This window comes from Pseudophryne corroboree, chromosome 1, assembly GCF_028390025.1.
Source record: "Pseudophryne corroboree isolate aPseCor3 chromosome 1, aPseCor3.hap2, whole genome shotgun sequence".
Classification (NCBI taxonomy): domain Eukaryota; kingdom Metazoa; phylum Chordata; class Amphibia; order Anura; family Myobatrachidae; genus Pseudophryne; species Pseudophryne corroboree.
The window spans coordinates 190,845,866-190,873,324 of NC_086444.1; the positions used below are offsets into that span (position 1 = coordinate 190,845,866).

The 27,459-nt window shown below is 44.3% G+C and overlaps 1 protein-coding gene across 3 annotated transcripts in view; it reads right to left on the reverse strand.

Annotated features, from left to right (window-relative positions):
- The window catches only part of TMEM161B (transmembrane protein 161B), a 97,946-nt gene that overhangs the window by 46,700 nt on the left and 23,787 nt on the right, over positions 1-27,459 (reverse strand). For 2 of the 3 annotated variants that reach the window (XM_063963970.1, XM_063963972.1), the window contains exons 3-6: positions 23,584-23,687; positions 10,551-10,637; positions 8,713-8,810; positions 8,468-8,624 (exon numbers count right to left, since the gene is read on the reverse strand). In XM_063963970.1, the coding sequence (XP_063820040.1) occupies positions 8,468-8,624; positions 8,713-8,810; positions 10,551-10,637; positions 23,584-23,687 (446 nt within the window). The remainder of the gene's footprint in view (positions 1-8,467; positions 8,625-8,712; positions 8,811-10,550; positions 10,638-23,583; positions 23,688-27,459) is intronic. The other variant, XM_063963971.1, reaches the window with a different exon arrangement.

Sequence of the window (27,459 nt, forward strand, 5' to 3'; positions counted from 1 at the left end):
TGGACATATCCAGTGTGATGCGGCCTTAGATGGAGGAGATACTGAAAAAGTCTTGAGTGGAATTATGCCCACTCCACCATGTGTATTTGTTAACACCACCAAACCCATCATTCGCATTGCTGCGTGAATTGAAATTGTTTGACATTGTAACCACTCTCCTAGCTTTGCCTTGGATATCTTGTTCCGAGGTAACTACTTTCTGCAGACTCTACTTCAGTATAGCACAACCGTGAGTTGTTACGGAACCAAAGATGATCCAATTTACGAACCATCCGTGCCTTTGCAGACAAGTTATTTGTATGTTGTTGATGACACAGAACTTTTCCTGTATTTGTGTCAGGATTGGAAGGTGGTCAAGGTACGGCAATTTTCTTAACCTCTACTAATAATTTTGGTAAATACTCTGGGGCTGTGGCTAACCTAAAGGGTAAGGCCTAATTGAAATTTTGCTGAAGGATGGTAAACCTTGAGATAACACTGATAGACAGTGTTATAGGAGCCTGAAGGTAAGATTCCTGACTTATCCGGGAATACCATATAATATATTGGCTCCCCACCCAACTATGGAGTTGCCTCCACGTAAACCGCCCAAATTTCTCTGTTTTGGAAATTGATAATGGGGCGAGGGATTGTTTTTGACCCAGGTGGGAATAACCCCCCCATTGTGCATGGGTTACTGGAATGACTATTCCTGACAAAATATTTTCTGAATTGCTTCATGCAAATCCCTCGCCTACGCCTCCACCCGAAATGAGCTGAGACCGAAACCTGTTTACGAGAATGGTTCCAGAAGGGAAAATATAACCTTAGAAATACCGCTTCTTGCACCCAGGAATCTATCTGTAGATTGCTATCAAATCTGTGCAAATTGAAGAAGTCGGACCCTTATCCTTCTGGAATCCGCCAGAAGGAGACCCGCACCATCATGCTGATGGCGTCTGGTTTGGAAGCTGGCCTCTGGTTGCCTTTGCTTCTTTGCCTTACCAAACTTATTGTATTGGGGCTGTTATGTTCCTTTATGATCGACAAGGCTGAACCAGACCCCTAGATTTGGGGTTATATGTGGAAGGAAACGTGACCTTCTTGGAGTCTATTTCGGACTCCGGAATTACTGTTAATTCAACAGAACTTCCAGCCAAGGCAAACATTTCCAGAACCTTCTTAGATTCTGAATCAGCTTTCCATGTATGTTAACCAAGCTGTTCTTGAACAGCGATTGTTATGCGGATGCCCTCGAAAATTAGTGTTCATATGAGCTATATGGAATTCTTACTCCCTTGCAGGCGCTGAAAACCTGTCTTCCAGTACCTCAGCCCAATGTACCTACAGCACCTGGTATTTCAAGGTGGTCTCCCCTCCAAAAACTAACCAGGCCGAACACTGGTTAGCTTCCAAAATCTAGTGCGCTTGGGCCTATCCAGTGTAGTGTAGCCGTAGATTGCAAGGTGAAGTCCTGGCTGGCCTTATGACTGCCCCAGACAAAGACAATATGGTCTTATTCTTTTGATGGCAGAAGCCCTATAGATTTTTGCATTCTCAATGACATGCATATCTATTTTGGGAGGCACTTCCCTATTTTAAACAGTCCCTAGGTTGAAAAAGATATTGGAATCCCATTTACTGGGCATTCTACTTTATTGGGTGCAACCCAAACCTTTTTCCTGAATTATGCCCTCGTGCAGAGGTCCTTTTGGGACGTTTAAATAGAAGTGCCTTATTTTTTACCCCAGACTCTGTTGCCTCTATTGACAGCTAGCCTATTTTTGCTCTCATTTATTCAGCTTATTTATTTAGCTGATATCTTTTACCTGTTCTTCGTATGCTGAAGTAGAGTATATAGAGCTTTCATCGTCTGATGATTATCATGTGTACCCTGTGAAATCGATGATTTATTTACATTCGGTTCATCAGCTTGGTCTTGTTGGAGACGCTGTTGGGGATATACCACAAACAGTGAGCAGCTAATCCAACATAGGAAAGGGGCCGCAACAGAGTCTGGTAGGAGGGGCATAGAGGGAGGAGCCAGCACACACATACACACACTAAAGTTTTGAAAGTGCCAGGCTCCAGTGGACCTGATCTATACCCCACAGTACTAAAGTACAGTTCCCCAGTATCCACTAGGACGCAAGAGGAAAAAAAAGATGTTACTACTGTAAATAATAAGAATTTACTTACCGATAATTCTATTTCTCGGAGTCCGTAGTGGATGCTGGGGTTCCTGAAAGGACCATGGGGAATAGCGGCTCCGCAGGAGACAGGGCACAAAACGTAAAGCTTTAGGATCAGGTGGTGTGCACTGGCTCCTCCCCCTATGACCCTCCTCCAAGCCTCAGTTAGGATACTGTGCCCGGACGAGCGTACACAATAAGGAAGGATTTTGAATCCCGGGTAAGACTCATACCAGCCACACCAATCACACTGTACAACCTGTGATCTGAACCCAGTTAACAGTATGATAACAGCGGAGCCTCTGAAAAGATGGCTCACAACAATAATAACCCGATTTTTGTAACTATGTACAAGTAATGCAGATAATCCGCACTTGGGATGGGCGCCCAGCATCCACTACGGACTCCGAGAAATAGAATTATCGGTAAGTAAATTCTTATTTTCTCTATCGTCCTAGTGGATGCTGGGGTTCCTGAAAGGACCATGGGGATTATACCAAAGCTCCCAAACGGGCGGGAGAGTGCGGATGACTCTGCAGCACCGAATGAGAGAACTCCAGGTCCTCCTTAGCCAGGGTATCAAATTTGTAGGATTTTACAAACGTGTTTGCCCCTGACTAAATAGCCGCTCCGCAAAGTTGTAAAGCCGAGACCCCTCGGACAGCCGCCCAAGATGAGCCCACCTTCCTTGTGGAATGGGCATTTACATATTTTGGCTGTGGCAGGCCTGCCACAGAATGTGCAAGCTGAATTGTATTACACATCCAACTAGCAATAGTCTGCTTAGAAGCAAGAGCACCCAGTTTGTTGGGTGCATACAGGATAACAGCAAGTCAGTTTTCCTGACTCCAGCCGTCCTGGAACCTATACTTTCAGGGCCCTGACAACATCCAGCAACTTGGAGTCCTCCAAGTCCCTAGTAGGCGCAAGGCACCACAATAAGCTGGTTCAGGTGAAACACTGACACCACCTTAGGGAGAGAACTGGCGAGTCCGCAGCTCTGCCCTGTCCGAATGGACAAACAGATATGGGCTTTTTTGAGAAAAACCCCACCAATTTGACACTCGCCTGGCCCAGGCCAGGGCCAAGAGCATGGTCACTTTTCATGTGAGATGCTTCAAATCCACAGATTTGACTGGTTTTAAACCAATGTGATTTGAGGAATCCCAGAACTACGTTGAGATCCCACAGTGCCACTGGAGGCACAAAAGGGGGTTGTATATGCAATACTCCCTTGACAAACTTCTGGACTTCAGGAACTGAAGCCAATTCTTTCTGGAAGAAAATCGACAGGGCCGAAATTTGAACCTTAATGGGCCCCAATTTGAGGCCCATAGACACTCCTGTTTGCAGGAAATGCAGGAATCGACCGAGTTGAAATTTCTTCGTGGGGCCTTCCTGGCCTCACACCACGCAACATATTTTCGCCACATGTGGTGATAATGTTGTGCGGTCACCTCCTTCCTGGCTTTGACCAGGGTAGGAATGACCTCTTCCGGAATGCCTTTTTCCCTTAGGATCCGGCGTTCCACCGCCATGCCGTCAAACGCAGCCGCGGTAAGTCTTGGAACAGACATGGTACTTGCTGAAGCAAGTCCCTTCTTAGCGGCAGAGGCCATAAGTCCTCTGTGAGCATTTCTTGAAGTTCCGGGTACCAAGTCCTTCTTGGCCAATCCGGAGCCATGAGTATAGTTCTTACTCCTCTACGTCTTATAATTCTCAGTACCTTAGGTATGAGAAGCAGAGGAGGGAACACATACACCGACTGGTACACCCACGGTGTTACCAGAACGTCCACAGCTATTGCCTGAGGGTCTCTTGACCTGGCGCAATACCTGTCCCGTTTTTTGTTCAGACGGGACGCCATCATGTCCACCTTTGGTATTTCCCAACGGTTCACCATCATGTGGAAAAACTTCCCGATGAAGTTTCCACTCTCCCGGGTGGAGGTCGTGCCTGCTGAGGAAGTCTGCTTCCCAGTTTCCACTCCCGGAATGAAACACTGCTGACAGTGCTATCACATGATTTTCCGCCCAGCGAAAAGTCCTTGCAGTTTTTGCCATTGCCCTCCTGCTTCTTGTGCCGCCCTGTCTGTTTACGTGGGCGACTGCCGTGATGTTTTTCCCACTGGATCAATACCGGCTGACCTTGAAGCAGAGGTCTTGCTAAGCTTAGAGCATTATAAATTTACCCTTAGCTCCAGTATATTTATGTGGAGAAAAGTCTCCAGACTTGATCACACTCCCTGGAAATTTTTTCCTTGTGTGACTGCTCCCCAGCCTCTCGGGCTGGCCTCCGTGGTCACCAGCATCCAATCCTGAATGCCGAATCTGCGGCCCTCTAGAAGATGAGCACTCTGTAACCACCACAGGAGAGACACCCTTGTCCTTGGATATAGGGTTATCCGCTGATGCATCTGAAGATGCGATCCGGACCATTTGTCCAGCAGATCCCACTGAAAAGTTCTTGCGTGAAATCTGCCGAATGGAATTGCTTCGTAGGAAGCCACCATTTTTACCAGGACCCTTGTGCAATGATGCACTGACACTTTTCCTGGTTTTAGGAGGTTCTTGACTAGCTCGGATAACTCCCTGGCTTTCTCATCCGGGAGAAACACCTTTTTCTGGACTGTGTCCAGAATCATCCCTAGGCACAGCAGACGTGTCGTCAGGATCAGCGGCGATTTTGGAATATTTAGAATCCATCCGTGCTGTTGTAGCAGTATCCGAGATAGTGCTACTCCGACCTCCAACTGTTCCCTGGACTTTGCCCTTATCAGGAGATCGTCCAAGTAAGGGGTAATTAAGACGCCTTTTCTTCGAAGAAGAATCATCATTTCGGCCATTACCTTGGTAAAGACCCGGGGTGCCGTGGACAATCCAAACGGCAGCGTCTGAAACTGACAGTGACAGTTCTATACCACGAACCTGAGGTACCCTTAGTGAGAAGGGCAAATTTGGGACATGGAGGTAAGCATCCCTGATGTCCCGGGACACTATATAGTCCCCTTCTTCCTGTTCGTTATCACTGCTCTGAGTGACTCCATCTTGATTTGAACCTTTGTAAGTGTTCAAATTTTTTTAGATTTAGAATAGGTCTCACCTAGCCTTCTGGCTTCAGTACCACAATATAGTGTGGAATAATACCCCTTTCCTTGTTGTAGGAGGGGTAATTTGATTATCACCTGCTGGGAATACAGCTTGTGAATTTTTTCCCATACTGCCTCCTTGTCGGAGGGATACCTTGGTAAAGCAGACTTCAGGAGCCTGCGAGGGGGAAACGTTTCGACATTCCAATCTGTACCCCTGGGATACTACTTGTAGGATCCAGGGGTCCTGTACGGTCCCAGCGTCATGCTGAGAGCTTGGCAGAAGCGGTGGAAGGCTCCTGTTCCTGGGAATGGGCTGCCTGCTGCAGTCTTCTTCCCTTTCCTCTATCCCTGGGCAAATATGACTCTTATAGGGACGAAAGGACTGAGGCTGAAAAGACGGTGTCTTTTTCTGCAGAGATGTGACTTAGGGTAAAAACGGTGGATTTTCCAGCAGTTGCCGTGGCCACCAGGTCCGATGGACCGACCCCAAATAACTCCTCTTCCTTTATACGGCAATACACCTTTGTGCCGTTTGGAATCTGCATCACCTGACCACTGTCGTGTCCATAAACATCTTCTGGCAGATATGGACATCGCACTTACTCTTGATGCCAGAGTGCAAATATCCCTCTGTGCATCTCGCATATATAGAAATGCATCCTTTAAATGCTCTATAGTCAATAAAATACTGTCCCTGTCAAGGGTATCAATATTTTTAGTCAGGGAATCCGACCAAGCCACCCCAGCTCTGCACATCCAGGCTGAGGCGATCGCTGGTCGCAGTATAACACCAGTATGTGTGTATATACTTTTATATGATATTTTCCAGCCTCCTGTCAGCTGGCTCCTTGAGGACGGCCCTATCTATAGACGGTACCGCCACTTGTTTTGATAAGCGTGTGAGCGCCTTATCCACCCTAAGGGGTGTTTCCCAACGCGCCCTAACTTCTGGCGGGAAAGGGTATACCGCCAATAATTTTCTATCGGGGGGAACCCACGCATCATCACACACTTCATTTAATTTATCTGATTCAGGAAAAACTACAGGTAGTTTTTTCACATCCCACATAATACCCTCTTTTGTGGTACTTGTAGTATCAGAAATATGTAACACCTCCTTCATTGCCCTTAACGTGTGGCCCTAATAAGGAATACGTTTGTTTATTCACCGTCGACACTGGATTCAGTGTCCGTGTCTGTGTCTGTGTCGACCGACTAAGGTAAACGGGCGTTTTAAAACCCCTGACGGTGTTTTTGAGACGTCTGGACCGGTACTAATTGTTTGTCGGCCGTCTCATGTCGTCAACCGACCTTGCAGCGTGTTGACATTATCACGTAATTCTCCATTCCGGTGTCGACTCCCTAGAGAGTGACATCACCATTACAGGCAATTGCTCCGCCTCCTCACCAACATCGTCCTCATACATGTCGACACACACGTACCGACACACAGCACACACACAGGGAATGCTCTGATAGAGGACAGGACCCACTAGCCCTTTGGAGAGACAGAGGGAGAGTTTGCCAGCACACACCAAAACGCTATAATTATATAGGGACAACCTTATATAAGTGTTTTCCCTTATAGCATCTTTTTATATATTTCTAACGCCAAATTAGTGCCCCCCCTCTCTGTTTTAACCCTGTTTCTGTAGTGCAGTGCAGGGGAGAGCCTGGGAGCCTTCCCTCCAGCCTTTCTGTGAGGGAAAATGGCGCTGTGTGCTGAGGAGATAGGCCCCGCCCCTTTTTCGGCGGGCTCGTCTCCCGCTCTTCAACGGATTCTGGCAGGGGTTAAATATCTCCATATAGCCCCCGGAGGCTATATGTGAGGTATTTTTTGCCAAAAAATAGGTTTACATTGCCTCCCAGGGCGCCCCCCTCCCAGCGCCCTGCACCCTCAGTGACTGCCGTGTGAAGTGTGCTGAGAGCAATGGCGCACAGCTGCAGTGCTGTGCGCTACCTTAAGAAGACTGAGGAGTCTTCTGCCGCCGATTCTGGACCTTCTTCTCTTTTCAGCATCTGCAAGGGGGCCGGCGGCGAGGCTCCGGTGACCATCCAGGCTGTACCTGTGATCGTCCCTCTGGAGCTAATGTCCAGTAGCCAAAGAAGCCAATCCATCCTGCACGCAGGTGAGTTCACTTCTTCTCCCCTAAGTCCCTCGTTGCAGTGATCCTGTTGCCAGCAGGACTCACTGTAAAATAAAAAACCTAAGCTAAACTTTTCTAAGCAGCTCTTTAGGAGAGCCACCTAGATTGCACCCTTCTCGGCCGGGCACAAAAATCTAACTGAGGCTTGGAGGAGGGTCATAGGGGGAGGAGCCAGTGCACACCACCTGATCCTAAAGCTTTACTTTTTGTGCCCTGTCTCCTGCGGAGCCGCTATTCCCCATGGTCCTTTCAGGAACCCCAGCATCCACTAGGACGATAGAGAAATTGTATATTTATATTTCTGCTACCACACAGGCTGCGAGTGGCAGGTAGCCCTGAGAGGATGGCAATTCTTTAAAATACAAAATCAAATTGGTTTTCACTTTTAGGGGGGATTCAATAATCAGTGCCCATAAGTAAGGGGTGTACGACGGGAGTTATTAAATTGTTTTTCCATCGGGCGCCCATTATTTCTGCTAACTACCTCCTGGCGAACAGAGATCCACGGAAAATTGGGCTTTTGGAGTGTCCAAACTATCCGTTTCGCCAGTGAGCCCAATACTTTGCAACTGTTAAGCAGCTTTGCGCATCTTAAACAGATGCATTTGTGCAGGGCAAGTTCTGGGCACCCGCAGAACAACTGAACATCGCTGGCCGTCCATTACTTAGATGTGCCCAAAAACAATTGAATTCCGCCCTTAAAAATGTGTTTTTGTTTTTTTAAACTTGTGTGTTACTATAAGGAATAAAAACAAATATTACTCTTGAGCCTTAATACACTGGGTACAACCATACGATGAGGCTACAGGACCATTATTCATAATGATGACAAATGTGAGTGCAATAGAACTGAAGCTGTTTGAGAGGGAATGTGATCTGCAAACTAGCGTGCACTTACAGATAACACACTGAAAGCAAAATGTCCTCTTTACTAAAGGCTAACATAAAATAGTACATTTGACACAAATTTGAACTCTTCTAAAGATAGTAAATGTATTATACACAAAAAAAAAGTATTTATGTAGCCATTATTAATCGCCAGCCATTAGAAAGGATACATTGCAAATGCCAGGACAAGCATACACCAGACTATACTAATATTCATCTCCTGCGATGGAACCATTAGACTGTAGTACGCTTCTGTTATCAAATATACCACAGTAGCTGCAACGGTGAAGTCTATCAACCACTGGTACTCCGGAAAATAATGCAGTGCTGTAAAAGATCAAGCAAGGTAAGGAACCCATTAGAATCATCTATATAGCATAGCTTTGTATGAGATATAAATGTGCATAAAACTCACCTAAAGTGTCAACTTCTGTAACAGTTTTTGTTTCCAAATGTAGGTCAATATCTTTGGGAACAGTCAGAGGTTTATTCTCTATATGCCCATTATATTTTCTGCAAAAGAGTATATATATATTATGACTTTGTGATATCACACTAACAGGCTAGAAGAAGATTCCATGTCTCTGGAACCAGACTACTGTGGTGCAGAAGAACCGTAGGGCTTCCATGCTTGGGACACCTGTCCAATACTCCTACTATAATTTTTAGTGAGAAAAAACATGTGGCAGTGATACAGCTTATGTGAGAATTTCTTAATGACCAGTTACACAAAATAGAATGCGTCTAAGGGGGAAACATTTTTTTTTTAGTATCCTTTTAAAGGACATATCCAAGTACAGGACAATGGGCCCGATTCAGAGATGGACAATATTGCACAGCTGCTGTGTCTTTGTATGCAGCGGCTATATTAAATCATGCAAAAGCAGCAGGCGTCTGTAGCAGAAAGAAGCCCACTCCATGCTTTGGTGATCTGCTGCAGGTGCAGCATCGGATCATCTGTGTGAATATTGGTTATTCAGGATGACCACTGTTTTCACGCTGCTGGGGCCATTGAAGCCTGGCATCGACACGCCTACAAAACAAAGTCAACACTCCCCCTTTTGTAAAATGCATCCCCTCGCCACCCCCTTCCCTGAATGGCTGCAAACTGTCACTCACCTGTTGTCTAGAGCCGCACTGCGTCTGACAACGCCGAACCCGATCTGCCCATGCAATATTCAACAAACATCGGAGATACACAGTACATAAACCATCAGGTTTGCATACATCTCTGAATAAGGTCCAACATCACACAGCATATCCAACATTTCCACAATTTGCCAACACAACAAATGCTAGCCATTCTCGTAACAAGGGAATAACCATCATTATTATACCCAGAGATTCATGGCCCCTATATATTTCTATACTAGGAATTAAGGATTTATCCTCTGAATAGAGAGAGCATACTCGCCATTCAAAGCAGTATGTTGCAGCGATCACTCCCACAACTGCTGGCTATATACTGCATGAAGAAATCCCCCACTGCCATCTATATACTGCAGATAACCAAGATACAAATAATGCACAGAGATGATTGCCAGAGACGTATTCTAGAAAAATGCCCTCAATGCCAGTCATATGATGGAGAGACCTATGCCGGAATCCCGACACTACTCAGGATACCGGTGCCAGGACACCGACAGCTGACATCCCGAAGGCGAGTATTGGGGTACAGGTTAGGGCCTGGGGAGGGTTATGGTTAGGCACTAGGGGTTTACGTTAGGATATGGGATGGGGAGGGGTAGAATACTCACCCCGTCCGTTGTCGGTATAGTCAGTGTTTGGATGCCGCTGTCGGTTATGTGACCGCCGCCCACAAGTGCAAGTCATATGCTGTAGTGATATATGGGCACAAGAGGAAAGTAGAGATGGCCATCGGATAGCGGTTACATGGGAGAAGCATGTGATGGTGGGAATCCCTTCATCAAAAGCATCTCCATTGGATCAGAAACATTGCTTAGCATTCTTAGGTTCGGATAAGTGCAGCATAAGTCAGTGACAGCAAGTGCAGAAAATGCACAAATCACTTCAATCCATTAGGGGGGGAAATTAAGTGCTTGGTAGTGCAGCCATGCTCTGCTGGCACACAGTTCCCATGATCCTCCTGGCTCACACTCTAGAGGACGTTACACAAAAAATCAAAGCAAAGTTTATTTCCTGGGGAAGATGGCACAGGGGGGTCCCAGATAGTGACTGCATATGTATAATCACAATACTGATTGCTTATGTAGGCTCACAATAAATTACTACCTGTCTTTTTTGCTCTTTCCTTTCAATTGTTGCTTCCCAGCAAGAGTTCGTAACTCGTCTTCTGTTGGATGCTGGTACCAATATAAGCTGAAAGTGACAGAAAACCTATCCGTTCATGTTGAATAACAGACATATAGCATACAAATTGGGGCAACACAGGTAACAAGTATCTCTAGACCTTTAAGTGTTCGGAGAAAGAAACATGTTTAGGTAAGGACACTCTTTGGTTACTGATATTGTAACTTATGGATAAAACATAACTTTCAATAGGGTTTTAAATACCTACCGGTAAATCCTTTCCTCGTAGTCCATAAGGGATATTGGGGACACATTAGTATGATGGGTATAGACGGGGTCCAAAGGAGCCAGTGCACGTTAAATTTCTTCCACTGGGTGTGATGGCTCCTCCCCTCTATGCCCCCTCACACAGGCAGTTATAGGTAAAACAGTGCCCGAAGGAGAAAGGACAGACTTGAGAGAAGGAACATAACAATGAGAAGTGTGGTGAGATTTATAGTTACACCAGCACACCATAACATAACTGGGCCAGCAACATCTGGCAACGTAAACAGCAACGGCTGAACAGGTAACACCTAACAGAGAACCTGCAGAAAGAATGTGGGAATTGTGAAGAAGATGGCGCTACCGTGTCTATAAGAATGAGCAATAGGTGGGAAATCCAGATATATACTTATCCTATGATGTTCGGATCTCTTTTCCAGATTAGGCCTCCTTTCTAGGTGTTATCTTGGACTCAAAGGTGTAGAAGACATAATAGGAAAAGGATCATGTGTACAAACTTTCTGACTTATATAGTTCTATAAGTTGATGTATTCAAGATGTGCCTGAATATGAATTATTTCTTTACAAGTGTGGTAGAGCTGAACTAACCTCACTTACACAACAAAATATGTTCAAAATCTTATAACGGAATCTTTCGTTCTTTAGTTCGTATAATCAATAAAACTGAATACTGGTATACAGTCCACAGCGTACCTCACTTACATAGTGAGGAACCAGGTTCCATATATCACAGTATCTTTGTCATATGATGCAAAATCTTATAACAATATCTTTTGTTCATATAATCAATAAAACTGGATGATGGGAAACAGTCAACAGCGTACCTCACTCACGTAGTGAGGAGCCAGATTACACGTATCACAATATCTTTGTCATATGATGCAGAATATTACTCACGGTAAGAATGGTGTTACTCCTTATGTAATGGTTTCTTTACATCAGGCAAGCACGGGGGTCCTGACATGGAGACCCACAATTGGAAGAGCAGAGTTCCGGTTCTAAGCTCCTGAAGTTAAATTGTAAAATAAAATAGGGTCTTACCGTATCAGGAAAACACACCCAACCAGCACCAATGCCTCCTTCAATCCAACGCGTTTCGAGGACTCTTTCAAGGCATAAGCTTGAAATTATATGTTAAAATATATAGGAATACATAAAAACTAAAAAACTTTCAGCATTGAGCAGGGGGGACGTGTGAGCCAGACATGGAGACCCACAATTGGGGGAGCAGAGTACCAACGCGTTTCGAGTCTATAGGACTCTTTTTCAAGGCTTATGGTAAGGCTGCCGATACATAGGCCTGTTGGATAGTAAGCCGAATCCAACGAGCAATGGACTGCTTCGAAGCAGAGCAACCCTTCTTCTGCGCATCATAGAGCACGAACAAGGAATCCGTCTTTCTGATCCGGGCTGTACGCTTGACATAGATCTTCAAGGCACGCACAGCATCCAATGCCTCCAGAGGAGCAGAAGCGTCAGAACAGGATGGAAACACAATAGGTTGATTCAGATGAAACGTGGAAACAACCTTCGGCAGGAACTCCTGTCTAGTCCTGAGCTCCGCTCTGTCCTCATAAAAAAACAAATATGGACTTTTATATGATAAGGCCCCCAATTCTGAGACACGTCTAGTAACATCACAGTCTTCCACGTGAGGTATTTGTCTTCTACCATCATCAGAGGTTCAAACCAAGAGGACTGTAGAAATCGCAATACCACATCCAAATCCTAAGGAGCCGTAGGCGGCACAAACGGAGGTTGGATGTGAAGCACCCCTTGCAAGAAGGTCTGAACTTCAGGCAGTATAGCCAACTTCTTCTGGAAGAAGATGGAAAGAGACGTAAGCCTTGATCCACACCAGCCTGCAGGAAACGAAGGTACCTTCCCAAGTGAAAATCGGCAGATGGATATGTGTGATCCTCGCACCAGGAGATGTATCTCCGGCAGATATTATGATAGTGTTTTGACGTCACAGGTTTTCTGGCTTGCACCATAGTAGCAATGACCTTTTTGGAAAGTCCCTTGCGAGCTAGGATGTTCCGCTCAACTTCCATTCCATCAAACGAAGCCGTCGTAAGTCCGAGTAGTCGAACGGTCCTTGTTGAAGAAGATCTCTTCTGAGTGGCAGAGGTCAAGGGTCTTCGACGGACATGTCCAGAAGATCTGCATACCACGCCCTCCGGGGCCAATCAGGGCCAAGCAGAATTGCTTGTACTCCTTGATGCCAGATCCTCTTGAGCACCTTTGGGATCAACGGAATCGGAAGAAATTTGTAGACCAGCTGGTAAGGACAAGGCGACGTCAGTGCATCCACTGCGCACGCCTGAGGGTCTCTGGTTCGCAAGCAATAGGAGCAAAGTTTCTTGTTGAGGAAAGACGCCATCATGTCGATCTGGGGGCAACCCCACCAATCGATGATCTGTTGGAACACATGAGGATGTAGGCCCCACTCCCCTGGGTAGAGGTTGTGGCGACTCAGGAAGTCCGCTTCTAATTGTCCACTCCCGGAATGAAGATTGCGGACAGTGCTAGTGCATTTCTTTCCGCCCAGAGGAGTCATCTCGATACTTCTCACATGCAGGCCCTGCTTTTTGTCCCTCCTTGTCGACTGATGTATACCACAACCGTGGCGTTGTCCGACTCTACCTGGATTGCTTGATCCCGGAGCGGAAGGGAGGCCTGAATCAGGGCATTGTAAATAGCCCGAAGTTCCAGGATGTTGATTGGAAGTAGGGCCTCTTGGATAGACCACCTGCCCTGGAACTGCACCCCTTGGGTGACAGCCCCCCATCCTCTCAGACTTGCATCCGTCGTGAGGAGGATTCAATCCTGAATCCCGAAGCATCGACCTTCCTGGAGATTGGAAGACTGCAGCCACCACAGGAGTGAAATCCTGGCCTGGGGTGACAGTTGAATCATCCGGTGCATCTAAAGATGGGAATCGGACCACTTTTGCAGGATGTCCAGTTGAGAGCGTCTGGCATGGAACGGTCCATACTGGATGGCCTTGTACGAGGCTACCATCTTTCCCAACAATCTTATGCTAAGATGAATGGAAACTAGAGTCGGTCGGAGAACCATGCGAACCATTTCCTGAAGAGTTCTCACTTTGTCCTCTGAAAGGAACACTTTCTGCACTACAGTATCCAGTAGCATTCCCAGAAACAGAAGCCGTTGCAACGGCTCTAGGTGGGACTTCTGTAGATTGAGGATCCACCCATGTTGTGACAGAAGGCGTATAGTGCGATCTATATGGAGCAGTAGGAGCTCCCTGGAACTCGCTTTTATCAGGAGATCGTCCAGGTAAGGGACCACGTTGACCCCCTGGACCCTGAGCTGGAACATCATTTCTGCCATCACCTTCGTGAACACCCTCAGAGCTGTAGACAGGCCAAAGGGTAATGCCTGGAACTGGTAGTGATCGTTCAGCAGGGCGAACCTCAAATAGGCCTGATGAGGAGGCCAAATTGTGATATGAAGGTAGGCCTCCTTGATATCCAGGGACATTAGGAATTCCTGGTGTTACAGGCCTGCAATCACTGCTTGCAAAGATTCCATCTTGAATTTGAAAACCTTTAGGTAAGGATTCAAGGACTTCAGATTCAAAATTGTCCTCACAGACCAGTCTGGTTTTGGCACAACAAACAGACTGGAGTAGTAGCTTTGTCCTTGGTGTTGCAAGGGTACTGGAACAATGACTTGGGACTGGACCAACTTTGTGATGGCCTGTAGTAGCATAACACGCATATTTTCCAAAGCTGGGAAGCTTGATTTGAAAAATCATTGGGGAGGAGCATAGTCAAACTCCAGCTTGTAACCCTGAGAAATAAGGTCCCTTACCCAGACGTCCTGGCAGGAACCTTCCCAGATGTGGCTGAAGTGACGTAACCTGGCTCCCACCTCGAGATCCTCCCGGGGTGGGCAGGCACTGTCATGCTGATGTCTTTGCGAAAGCTGAATCGGTGCTCTGTTCTTGAGAGCCAGCAACGGCTGGTTTCTTAGGTTTACCCCTGGTGCCTCTAGCTGCATTTGATGCACCTCTGGCCCCAGATCGAAATCTGGTGGACCGAAAGGACTGAGTAGACAGTACGTCTAAGCAGGCGGAACCCCCGAGGGAAGAAACATGGATATCCCAGCAGTAGCTTTGGAAATCCATGCGTCCAACTCTCCTCTGAAGAGCCATTCATCTGTAAAAGGAAGAGATTCCACACTGCATTTGGAGTTAGCGTCTGCAATCCACTGATGCAACCATATGGCTCTGCGTGCTGACACAGCCATAGCAGTGGTTCTAGCATTAATATTGCCACTCTCTTTTAGGGAGTCACAGAACTCTTGCCGTGTCCTGAATGTGTTTCAGGAAAGTCACTGTAGTAACTAGGGTCATGTCACCCGAGAGACCTTCCTGAATTTTGAGTAGTCCAGGTGTGAATTGCATGTGTCATCCAGCAACCTGCAATGACCGGTCTTTGAGATACCCCTGTAGCCATGTAGATAGATTTTAGTGTGGCCTCAATTTTCCTATCCCCCGGGTCCTTTACCGTAAAGGAGCCCGGAGTAGGGAGAACCGCCTTCTTAGAGAGGCAATAGACCGAGACGTCTACAGCTGGAGAGTCTTCACAGAACTTTCTACCCTCAGGGGCAAAGGGGAATGTATGCAAAAACTATTTTGACACCTGATATTTTTTATCTGGATTCTTCCAGGCCAGTTTAAATAAATCATCCAATTCTTTAGAATCAGGAATTGTGACAGTCAGTGAGTGAGGAAAAAGGACTGCTGATTTGCAGCGTTGTCTAGGGGGAACTTTAGCACATCCCTTATAGCTAAAATGAGGGGTTCAATACCCTGTATAGTGGTGGAAACCCCACCTATGGGATCCACATCGTCCCCATAATCTTGTATATTATCATCAGTATCTGATAGAAGTGCAGGTAAAGCACGTTTATGTGGACCTGCAGTAGAGGCGGGGGGATGGGGAACATCAGCCCTGGCAGCTAGATCTGCAACTGCTTTTTGCAGTTCTTGTGTTTTGTTGGCATTTGCAGTGAGCTGAGATGACAATCATAGTATTGATAGCTTATGCAGAGGAAGGCGCCAAAATTCTGCTGAGCCCGCTCTGATGTAGTTCCGCCCCCGCAATGGCGCCGGAGCTACCTAGTTATATTTATACTGGCCCTGTCTCCTAACCATGCTGTAACCTTACATGAATGCTTGGTACAGCCATCGCTAGCCAGTCTCACACAGGGGCTATAGCAGGTCGCCCCCAGGAGGGACCTGTATGCCTCACCCGCGCTTCTGCAGCACCATGAACCGGGAGACCCCTCCTAGCGGGGCCCCCGTCAGTGGCAAACAGGATTTCTAGAGGGGGTTTTCCAAATGCAGTCCATAATATCCCACTCTGTAGAACACTGGAGCAAGTGCGGAAGTCAGAGGGAGCAGTAGAAGAACCCAGTAACGACCATAGACATTAATGTAAACATTGGTCTTTTCATACACTGCAGTGCATACGGTGTGGAAAACAGTATTAATATTTAACACTATAGATGCTGCACTTTCTAAACACACATTCTCCCACCTCATTGTAAGGCTCCTGTCTCTTCTTCCTGATAGCTACTCTCTGGTCTAGCGCACTGATTGAGGACTCAGATCCACACACACACAGCAAACTTGGTAGAAGAAGCTGCTGCCACTGGTCAAGTCCCTTAAACTGCACGATGTTGCGGCAGCTCTAGCAATTGTATTATATACCATTGCTATTGTTGTCATCATTTGAGCCACCTGCCAAGAGGAGGGGGGTTTCCGGGCAACCAGAAACCCCTCTTGCATTTGCATATGCCCGTTGTGTACTCACCACCGATGATCACCTTCAGGCAGTGTTAGGGGTGTGCGACGTGGTGCGGTTGCGACAGCCAAGGCGCAGTGCTCCGCTGAACAAACAACCCCCTCAGGACGGTGGTCCTGCAGTGGGGAAGCAGCTTTGCAACTCAGGAGGCCATTGACCGTCCCCTCCACTAACTCCCACGGTGCAGGTATGCTGTTGCCCAAACAGCATACCGAAATAAACAAAATCTAGAGCCAGCAGAGTGTGCAACCTCTCCTGAGGGCACTTTATTCGAAACTGCCTGTGGGAGGGGGCATAGAGGAGAGGAGCCAGCACACCCAGTGGAAGAAATTTAAAGTGCACTGGCTCTTTTGGACCCCATCTATACCCATCATACTAATGTGTCCCCAATATCCCTTATGGATGCTAGAAAAAAAATATTTAAAAATAAACTAACACAGTAGCTGAGGCATAGAAGTGTGCTGGAGTGGGATGTGAGTCGTATCCAGTGTTTTCCTAAATGGTGGTGAAATATAGACACAAAAACACAAGACAAATCACATGTAAAAAAAATATGTAGGGAGAATTAAATTGTTTTTGGGCACCCTGCACCGGGTGGAGCAATTTAATGGTTTCTCCATTTAGGCGGGAATCATGCAGGCACCTATTATTTCTGCACACTCCCTCCTGAGAGAGAAATAAGCAAAAAACCTGGCTTTTCTCCCTTCTTGTTGTGCCAAATATCTTGGTTTAGCAGCTTTACAAGGCTAAACCCATTCTATTTGGGTACGACCAGTGTGAAAGTGGTACGGGTGCCCAGCGCTGAAACAACTGCATATCGCCCTATGACGGCCGATCTAGTGCACTAAAACAAATCAGTCGCCACCATCTAGTTAAACTGCACCAGGTTAACATTTCAGGTAATGATATCTATTTATAACAAGCGTGCATAATATTTCAGAATTTGATATTCATAATAAATTAGGTAAACAAATACTTTTATTAAGACATTAGAAATAAAAATAAAAAAAGGTTCATCAAATCTGATTTCCAGATTATGCTGCTCACCAGGGGCTGTAAACAATGAACGGTGAGGGAGACATCCTTACTAGCAGTGAACCTTTTGGAAAAACTTCACTTATGCTTTTGACGGTTGGCGTAGAACAGTGGTTTCCAAAGTCAGTCTTCAAGGCACCCTAATGCTGCGTACACACCTGGGACCTGAGGAGGGGATGAATGCTGTCCGACAGGCACAGCATGTGTGTACCAGTAGAGGTGGGCTGTAGGTGGAGGAGGACCATGAAGGTACCAGGACCTGAGGAAGGGGGAGGTATTTGCAGCTCATCAGTAACACTAGCACCACCTGCATCATCTATTGATGTAGATGATGGGGCGGGCTTTTTTGTTGGAATTACTGTGCAGGTCTATGGAGGAGGTGGAACTAGTTCCCCCTACCATTACAGGTGGTGGAACTCCGTTCCACCTCATTCCCCCCCACTTTAACCCCTGTTGCTCGGATAAATTTGTTAAAATCAAATGAATTGTCTGTTTTCCAGCGTTTGGGAGCAAATCGTTGCTCTTATACATTACCAGATTTTTGTTCTCACCAGACAGATTAGACAGACAAGTCTTTAGGAGTGTACTCAGCTTAACAGTGCAGTTTTAAGCATATTCATGGCTGAGCACAGATGGTTAAATCAAATGGACCAAGATCCTAATTAAGTCACCTGTGCGCTAGAATAGTTCTCCTTAAAACCTGGACAGTTACGGTGCCTTGAGGACCATGTTTGGGAACCTCTGGCAAACAGCAGTGAACAGTAATGAGAGAGTTACTAATGGGCCCTACACACTCGGCGATCCGCCGCCGAGCTGCCCAACGACGGATACGGCCGACCCGGCGGCGGTAGGGAGGAGTGAAGTTTCTACACTACCCCCCCCCCCCCCCATCACCCGGCTGCATAGCACGGCATGCTGATATGAACGAGATTGTCCATATTGGCCTGCATGCATAAGCGACCCGGCACCAACGATGAACGAGCGTGGGGCCGCGCCTCGTTAATTGTTGGTGCCTACACACTAGACGATATGAACAAGTTCTCGTTCATTAATGAACGAGAACGTTCATATCGTTTAGTGATACCTATCAGTGTGTAGGGCCCATTAGTAATTGTTGTTGCTGCCGACAAGAAAAAGATAACTACCGTATATACTCGATTATAAGCCGACTTTTTCAGCACGTTTTTTTGTGCTGAAAAAGCCACCTCGGCTTATAATCGAGTCAGCGTTAGGAGGGACACTGAGAGCGCAGCGCGCGGCTCTCCTGTGTCCCTCCTGCATCTCCGGCGGTGTGTGTGTTAAAGGAAGTGCACGAACCGGCACTTCCTTTAACACACGCCGCTGCCGCCGGAGACGCAGGAGGGACACAGGAGAGCCGCGCACTGCGCTCTCCGTGTCCCTCCTTCAGAAGACAGCGCGGGAGCGACGGAGGGTAAGTATCTGGCACTGTGGGGCACATCTGGCACTGTGGGGCATATCAGGCACATCTGGCACTGTGGGGCATATCTGGCACTGTGGGGCATATCTGGCACATCTAGCACTGTGGGGCATATCTAGCACTGTGGGGCATATCTGGCACATCTGGCACTGTGGGGCATATCTGGCACTGTGGGGCATATCTGGCACATCTGGCACTGTGGGGCATATCTGGCACTATGGGGCATATCTGGCACTGTGGGGGCATATCTGGCACTGTGGGGGCATATCTGGCACTGTGGGGGCATATCTGGCACTGTGGGGGCATATCTGGCACTGTGGGGGCATATCTGGCACTGTGGGGGCATATCTGGCACTGTGGGGGCATATCTGGCAGTATGAGGGCATATCTGGCACTGAGGGCTGTGTACGGCTAGAGCTGCATTTCCCACCCTAGGCTTATACTCGAGTCAATAAGTTTTCCCAGGTTTTTGGGGTAAAATTAGGTGCCTCGGCTTATATTCGGGTCGACTTATACTCGAGTATATACGGTAATTTGTAAGGGGATTTTATTACAGATCATTAAGGCTACACAGTTTTATCGAATAGGCCAAATTAATTGTTAGGATACAGTTTTTTGCTAATACTTGAGAAAATTAGACTATGGAATTACACCTGATAAAATACAGCGAATGAAAAGGAGAGGTAAACTCGGGCACTAATCAACTGGACTTCTGATTTCACCTAATAGCATTGTTAATGCCCGTTAAAGTACTGGGTTAACGGGGGTTAACGCCCAGAATCATTGAAAAGTTCACAGATTTGTGCGTTAACATTGCACTATCCTTTAACCCCGGAGTTATTATTTGGGTTTTGTTTTTTTTAACCCGTTGATACAGGTGAAAAAAATCCCAGATAACTCCTGGCTTCGGGACTAATTGGATAGCTCCGGGGGATCAAAAATCTTGCGGTAATCTACTGTGGCTAATTGAATTCCGGCTAATTGTTCCTCTTTCTATTTGCTTTTCTTAAATAGTCTAACACTGTAAAATAGAAAATTCTGAAAGGTTTACAAATTTTCAAGCACCACTGTATACTAACAAAATTAAAGGTTAAGTATTTTAAGCTTTTTGGTAAATATACGGTAGTAAGAAATGCAGTAATACATCAACTATTCCACTCAGTTTCTGAAATACAGGTTGAGTATCCCATATCCAAATATTCCGAAATACGGAATATTCCGAAATACGGACTTTTTTGAGTGAGAGTCATATAGTGAAACCTTTGTTTTTTGATGGCTCAATGTACACAAACTTTGTTTAATACACAAAGTTATTAAAAATACTGTATTAAATGACCTTCAGGCTGTGTATATAAGGTGTATATGAAACATAAATGAATTGTGTGAAATGTAGACACACTTTGTTTAATGCACAAAGTTATAAAAAATATTGGCTAAAATTACCTTCAGGCTGTGTGCATAAGGTGTATATGTAACATAAATGCATACTGTGCTTAGATTTAGGTCCCATCGCCATGATATCTCATTATGGTATGCAATTATTCCAAAATACGGAAAAATCCGATATCCAAAATACCTCTGGTCCCAAGCATTTTGGATAAGGGATACTCAACCTGTATAGGTACAGCTTTTCAAGTTTACCTTTGGCAACATTATATTTTCAAGTTGACCTTTTGAAAACATTACATTTGGGCAACATCTTATACCTAAATACAGATTAAAAAAAAATAATTGGCAGTAAATGAAACTCAATCTATTTTGTAAACCTGTTTAAGTGCCCCTAAACCTTGCCTGTAACAGTGTAAAAAACAATATTCATGCTTATAGCTAACTTCAAACGTGCATGTAGCCTACACACAGAGGTGGCTTCTGTTTTGTATGCTGACCAGCTGAACTCCGTTTTAGAAGTGGAGATATTGCTGAGGCTCTGCCTGACTACTGTTGATGGAGTCAAACTTTTAGCCCAGAGGTTTTGTTTCTTAGTTGACTTCTGCAATCTCATTAATTTCTGCCCACAAATTGTTGGCCTCCACAATGTCTTTGTGGCAGGTACACTTACAGCCTGTATACTGATCCTTTGTAGTTTATGGGTGTATACCTGCCTCTAGAATGCTTACACTAGTTCTTGAGTTTTTCATAACCATGGGTATATAATCTTAAAATTAGTATGTGGAAATCAAATGGCCTTGTAGGACAACAAAATAACTCCTACAAATTATTTAAATCATATAGAAATGTAGGTTCCTGTTCTTGTGTATGTAATTATAATATTTCTGCTGAAATTTGGCCTGAAATTAACTAAAAGTAGATAAATAGAACAAAATCAAAACAAATGAGAAACAACATTTTGACGTGGTCATTTATTTATTGGGGAAAATCATACAGTATCACATATCTGTGAGTGGCAAAATTATGTGAACCTTTTAGGCTTAGCAAATATTTTGAAGGTGAAATTAGAGTCAGGTATTTTCAATCTATGGGATGACAATTGGGTAAGTGGCAAAAGTATACTATCAGTATCTGGTATGACCCACCTGAATAGCAATAACTGCATGTAAACGTTTCCGGTAATTGTTGATTAGTCCTAAACATTGGCACGGAGGAATTTTACCACATTCCTCCAAATAAAACTGCTTCAACTCAGTTATGTTGGTGGGTTTTCTCCCATGAACTATCTCCCAGGTCCTTCCAGAACATTGCGATGGGATTCAGGTCAGGATTTTGACCTAGCCATTCCAAAACTTTAAATATGTTCTTCTTTAACCATTCTTTGGTCGAATGACTTGTGTGCTTTGTGTCTTTGTCTTGCTGTACTCTTTGTCTTGAAGTTCTCCCGAGATGCAGCTCATGGATAGATGTCATGACATTTTCCTTTAAAATATTCTGGTATAATTCAAAATACATTGTCGCATCAATGATGGCAAGTCGTCCTGGGCCAGATGCAGCAAAACAGGCCCAAACCATGATACCACCACCACTGTGTTTCAAAAATATAAATAGGGTGTACCAGCGCTGGCTGTATAGATTCAAACAAAGGATGGTTTGCTTCACTAATAAAAATCACAATTTATTTACATGACACATTTAAAAAACACAGGAATCGATTCCCATTACCACTAATAATGACCTTCTCAATTAGTAATAGCTTCCTGGATGGAAATCATAAGTCCACTCTCCTTTATGACTTTTGCCAGTTCATTATGGCTAGGACAGTCTCCAGAAACGTAATCACTGTAACATAGGCATATTTACCAGATCCACAGGATGTATATGATGGGTGGCATCAGCTTTAGGAAAAGTCCATTTAGAGCTGCACAGGTGGACCGGAAGATGTTATGCAAGGATTTCCCAGTGATTGAGATGATGTCCAATAATGGCTACAGGTAGACAAAGTTCCAAAAATGTAGGTCATGGAGTGGGATTCAGAAAAGCAGATGGAGATGAGCTCAACGCGTTTCACTGGCAACAATAGATCCAGATTCCTCAGGAGCATGCTGGATCTACTTTTCCTAACAACTCTTCTTCCGAGGTCCTCAGAAATCTCCTTTGGTTGTGCCATGATAACACTTCCACAAACATGTGTTGTGAACATCAGACTTTGATTGATCACTGTTTTTTGTAAACAGTAACTCACACTCAATTGTCTTTCCATATATTAAAAATATACGACTCTAATTTCATCTTCACAATAGCTGCTAAGCCTAAAGGTCCACATACTTTTGCCACTCACAGATATGTGATATTGGATCATTCTCTCCAATAAAAAAATTAGCGCTTCTCATTTGTTTGATTTGGCTCTCTTTATTTAGACTTGTGTGAAAATCTGAGGTAGTTTTAGGCCAAATTTCATCAGAAATATAGATAATTCTGAAGGGTTCACAAACTTTCAAACACCACTGTAACCCTTAATTTTGTTAGTATAGTTCAGCTGAACTTTAAAGCCTTTTATATATTGTTCTTTTGAGGAGGACTATAACATTTGAATGTCCATTATAATTTACTATTGATTTTAAACTCAAAAGCATTATATCACTCACCCTGAAGTTTGCTTATAAAAAAATGTTGTCTCTAATACTTCTTAATTAGTAATAAAATATTCAGTAAATCGCTATAATATATGCAAATCATTAAGTGTACTCGTCCTGCATTAGTAGAGTCTTGCCTCACTGGGTTGGGGTCAGGGGCTCTCTCAGCGCAGAGGAGCCACTAGCAGGACCTTCTAGAGAGCTACAGGGCGCTTTTCAGGGCAGTAACTTCATAGTAAACAATTTGTTGACTCGACACTGCTTTTAAACTAGGAATTACATCTGCCTGTTGTGACATATTGTACATCTTTGCATTATACTTGGTACAGAAATGTTTGTAATAGCAGAAGAAAAACATTAATAATAATAATAATAATAATAATGTACAATACCTGCCATTGCAGAGAAGCCAGCGAGCCAGGGAATAATGTGGTAGGATCTTCTGCAGGATGCTGGCCATCACCATGGTAACGACCAGCTGCACACCTATCACACCCTGCAGAACAAAGGGGGCACAATGCAAATTAGGTCTACAATAATTACTATATAATATGGTTCTCAAGCATTTTCGACCAGGGTACCCACTGGCAGGCCTTGTGCTATCTTTACCACCAACACTTATTTATTAATTACCAATTATTTATATAGCGCACACATATTCCAAAGCGCTTTACAGAAACTATTTGCCCATTCACTTGCAAAGCAACACATCTGTAATTAATATAAAAGCTGTAGATAAACTGTTTAGGCATGGTTATATATGAAAGCAATGAATGTGCTAACAAAAAAAGAAAAAGATAAAAAAATAAAGATGACAAGAATAGAATGAATTGTACATAGATATTTGTTGCATATTAGAATTTAGGAAAAACTGATAGTAAAACTAAAGTCCACCTATGCTTTATTTTACAGGAGAGACTATAACTGAATAGTGTACTGCCGTGAACGATAAGTAATGATCGGTCTGCTAGAAGTGCAAAATCATCCAGCATGTCCGATATAGCCGATAATTGGTCAGCAGCATCAGGCAGTGTATACACTGCCACAGCCAACTACCTGACCTTTCCCCTTTTCCTTCACAGGAGAGGAACAGGGGAAATGTTCCCTGCCTAGAGGAGGACACAGATATTGTGGCTGTGCTCACATGCACCTCGCTGCGTCAGGCGCGATTTGTTTGATTCCACTGAATTTGGGCTATTATTTTGTTCATTTTCTCCCAAGCACTGGAAAATAAACAAAAATGTTTGTTTACATAAATTGGTTTAATGAGATTTATTTTTGTCAATTTTACAGTGTTTGGGAGCAAATGAATGATTGTGGTTGGCCTCAATGAACCTTGCGGTTTACTGCAAGCTTCCAGTTCCCACCCATAGACTTCTATGGGGACTTTTAACCATAGAAACATATGGGATTCACACGATTGACAGTGCAGCAGCTCGCTACGCTGTGGAGCTCCTCGATTGGCTTCTAGGTCCCTTAGTGACAGATGTCATGTGGACGTACAGAATCCATGTGTATATACATGGATTACCTTATGTCCGTTTGGAAACAGTTTTTTTTTTTATTATTTATAACCCTTGGATGCCTACAAGGACCACCCTACACAGGAAATTGGTATGCATTTTGTGTTACAGGTTAAGTATGGATTTCTACAGGACAAGGGGACCGAAACGCTACGGGAGATTGTAGGTAAATATGTGCGAGTGTGTGTGCAAGGGTGTTTCATTAAAGCTATACTATATATGGTGTGTGTAGTGTTTTTATTGCTAAATTTGTTTTACTGGTGGGGCTACAGGTACCCTTTACTGCCCCCCATTTTTTTTATGTAACCCTTTCTTTAACATTTACATTGCATCCGAAAATTATTCACAGTGCTTCACTTTTTCCACATTTTGTTATGTTACAACCTTATTCTTAAATAGAAAAAAAAAAAAAAAAAAAAATTCCCCTCAAGATTCTACACACAATACCCCATACTGGTGACAACGTGAAAAATTACAACATGAATAAATGACAATGTGAAATAATGACAATGTGAAATAATGACGTGAAAAAAGTGATTGAGATTTTTGCAAATTTATTAAAAGTAAAAAACAAAGAAATCACATGCACATAAGTATTCACAGTCTTTGCTCAATACTTTGTTGATGCACGTTTGGCAGCAATTACAGCCTTAAGTCTTTTTGAATATGATGCCACAAGCTTGGCACACCTATCTTTAGGCAGTTTTGCCCATTCCTCTTTGCTGTACCTCTCAAGTTACATCAGGTTGGATGGAAAGCGTCGGTGCACAGCCATTTTCAGATCTCTCTAGAGATGTTCAATCGGATTCAAATCTGGGCTCTGGCTGGGCCACTCAATTACATTCACAGAGTTGTCCTGAAGCCACTCCTTTGATATCTTGACTGTGTGCTTAGAGTTGTTTTCCTACTGAAAGATGAACAGTCACCCCAGTCTGAGGTCAAGAGCGCTCTGGAGCAGGTTTTCATCCAGGATGTCTCTGTACATTGCTGCATTCATCTTTCCCTCTATCCTGACTAGTCTCCCAGTTCCTGCCGCTGGCAAACATCCCCACAGCATGATGCTGCCGCCACCATGCTTCACTGTAGGAATGGTATTGGCCTGGTGATGAGTGGTGCCTGGTTTCCTCCAAACACGACGCCTGGCATTTACGCCAAAGAGTTCAATCTTTGTCTCATCAGATCAGAATTTTGTTTTCTCAAGGTCTGAGAGTCCTTCGGGTGCATTTTGGCAAACTCCGGGCGGGCTGCCATGTGCTTTTTACTAAGGAGTGGATTCCGTCTGGCGTATTCCGTCTGATCCTATATTGACAACAGCACAAATGGATGCTATGATGTGTGCCCCCCTATATACATGGTGGTAATAAAGTTACTCCAAATGGAGACGAGATGAATACATCAACTTGGCACTTTGACACCCAGAGGTCTTAATGACCATCTTGGTCTAAATTGTTACTTATAAAGAGTCTAATATTATATAGCTTCAATATGGTGCAAGTTAAGCGACGCCACTTAGCGTGATATCTATGGCCTTCCTGCTGATTGAACTATTTTTAGGTCATTTACCGTTTGCTTACTAAGTAGTAACGGTTGGTTATCGATATACATTACAATTACAACTATTATTATGATGTGCCTATCTGTCATGTAATACACTGCTGTGTTCCCATTATGTGCATCTTTGTAGCTATGGTGATGGGGAGCACAGTTATGATTAATCAGCAGATGACGTCACTTCAGCCGCGCTGACCGTTCGGGAGACTGTCCCGCCTACGGACTGGCGCGTGTCACGGGTGTTTGGTGGTATATATGTAAGTGTTCGTATATTGTTTTTTTGATACCTGACGAAAGTGCCACGACAATAAACGGCACTGAAACGTTGCCTTAGTGACTTGTGCCTAAAGACGTGTTTGTTTTAGACGCCAGGAGTGCTGACTCAATTGGATTTGGAGAAATATATATATATATATATGAAATAGTGGTAGTATGGCGCCACAGGTTTATGTAGGTAAAAAATATATATAGGGTTATCACAATAGACCCAACCGTAGACACTCCTTTATAGATATAAGGTGTCAGCTAGCCTCCAAGCAGATTAGGCAGGGATAAGCTGCCTAAGATTAGGAGATGAAAAAAAAAGGGGGGATGGGGGCGCCAGCGACCAACGGTGTCTAATGGTTTTTTGAATAAAATATGAAGAAGTGGCTGGATACGTTCAGATAAAAATATAAAATTCAATTTAATTCATAAAAGAAAAGGGTGGGATAAAAGTTTACAAGCATAGGGCATAGTTTGAGAATACACCATAAAAGATTCTTTAAAAAATACGGATACACAAAATATGAGAATAAAAAACATCAATATTCTAAAAAGATAAAAACGCAATGCTTATCTTTTAAAATGGAGGGTCAATTCAGAGGTACACCCAACGCGTTTCGTCCATGAAGTCTGATGGACGAAACGCGTTGGGTGTCCCTCTGAATTGACCCTCCATTTTAAAAGATAAGCATTGCGTTTTTATCTTTTTAGAATATTGATGTTTTTTATTCTCATATTTTGTGTATCCGTATTTTTTAAAGAATCTTTTATGGTGTATTCTCAAACTATGCCCTATGCTTGTAAACTTTTATCCCACCCTTTTCTTTTATGAATTAAATTGAATTTTATATTTTTATCTGAACGTATCCAGCCACTTCTTCATATTTTATTCAAAAAACCATTAGACACCGTTGGTCGCTGGCGCCCCCA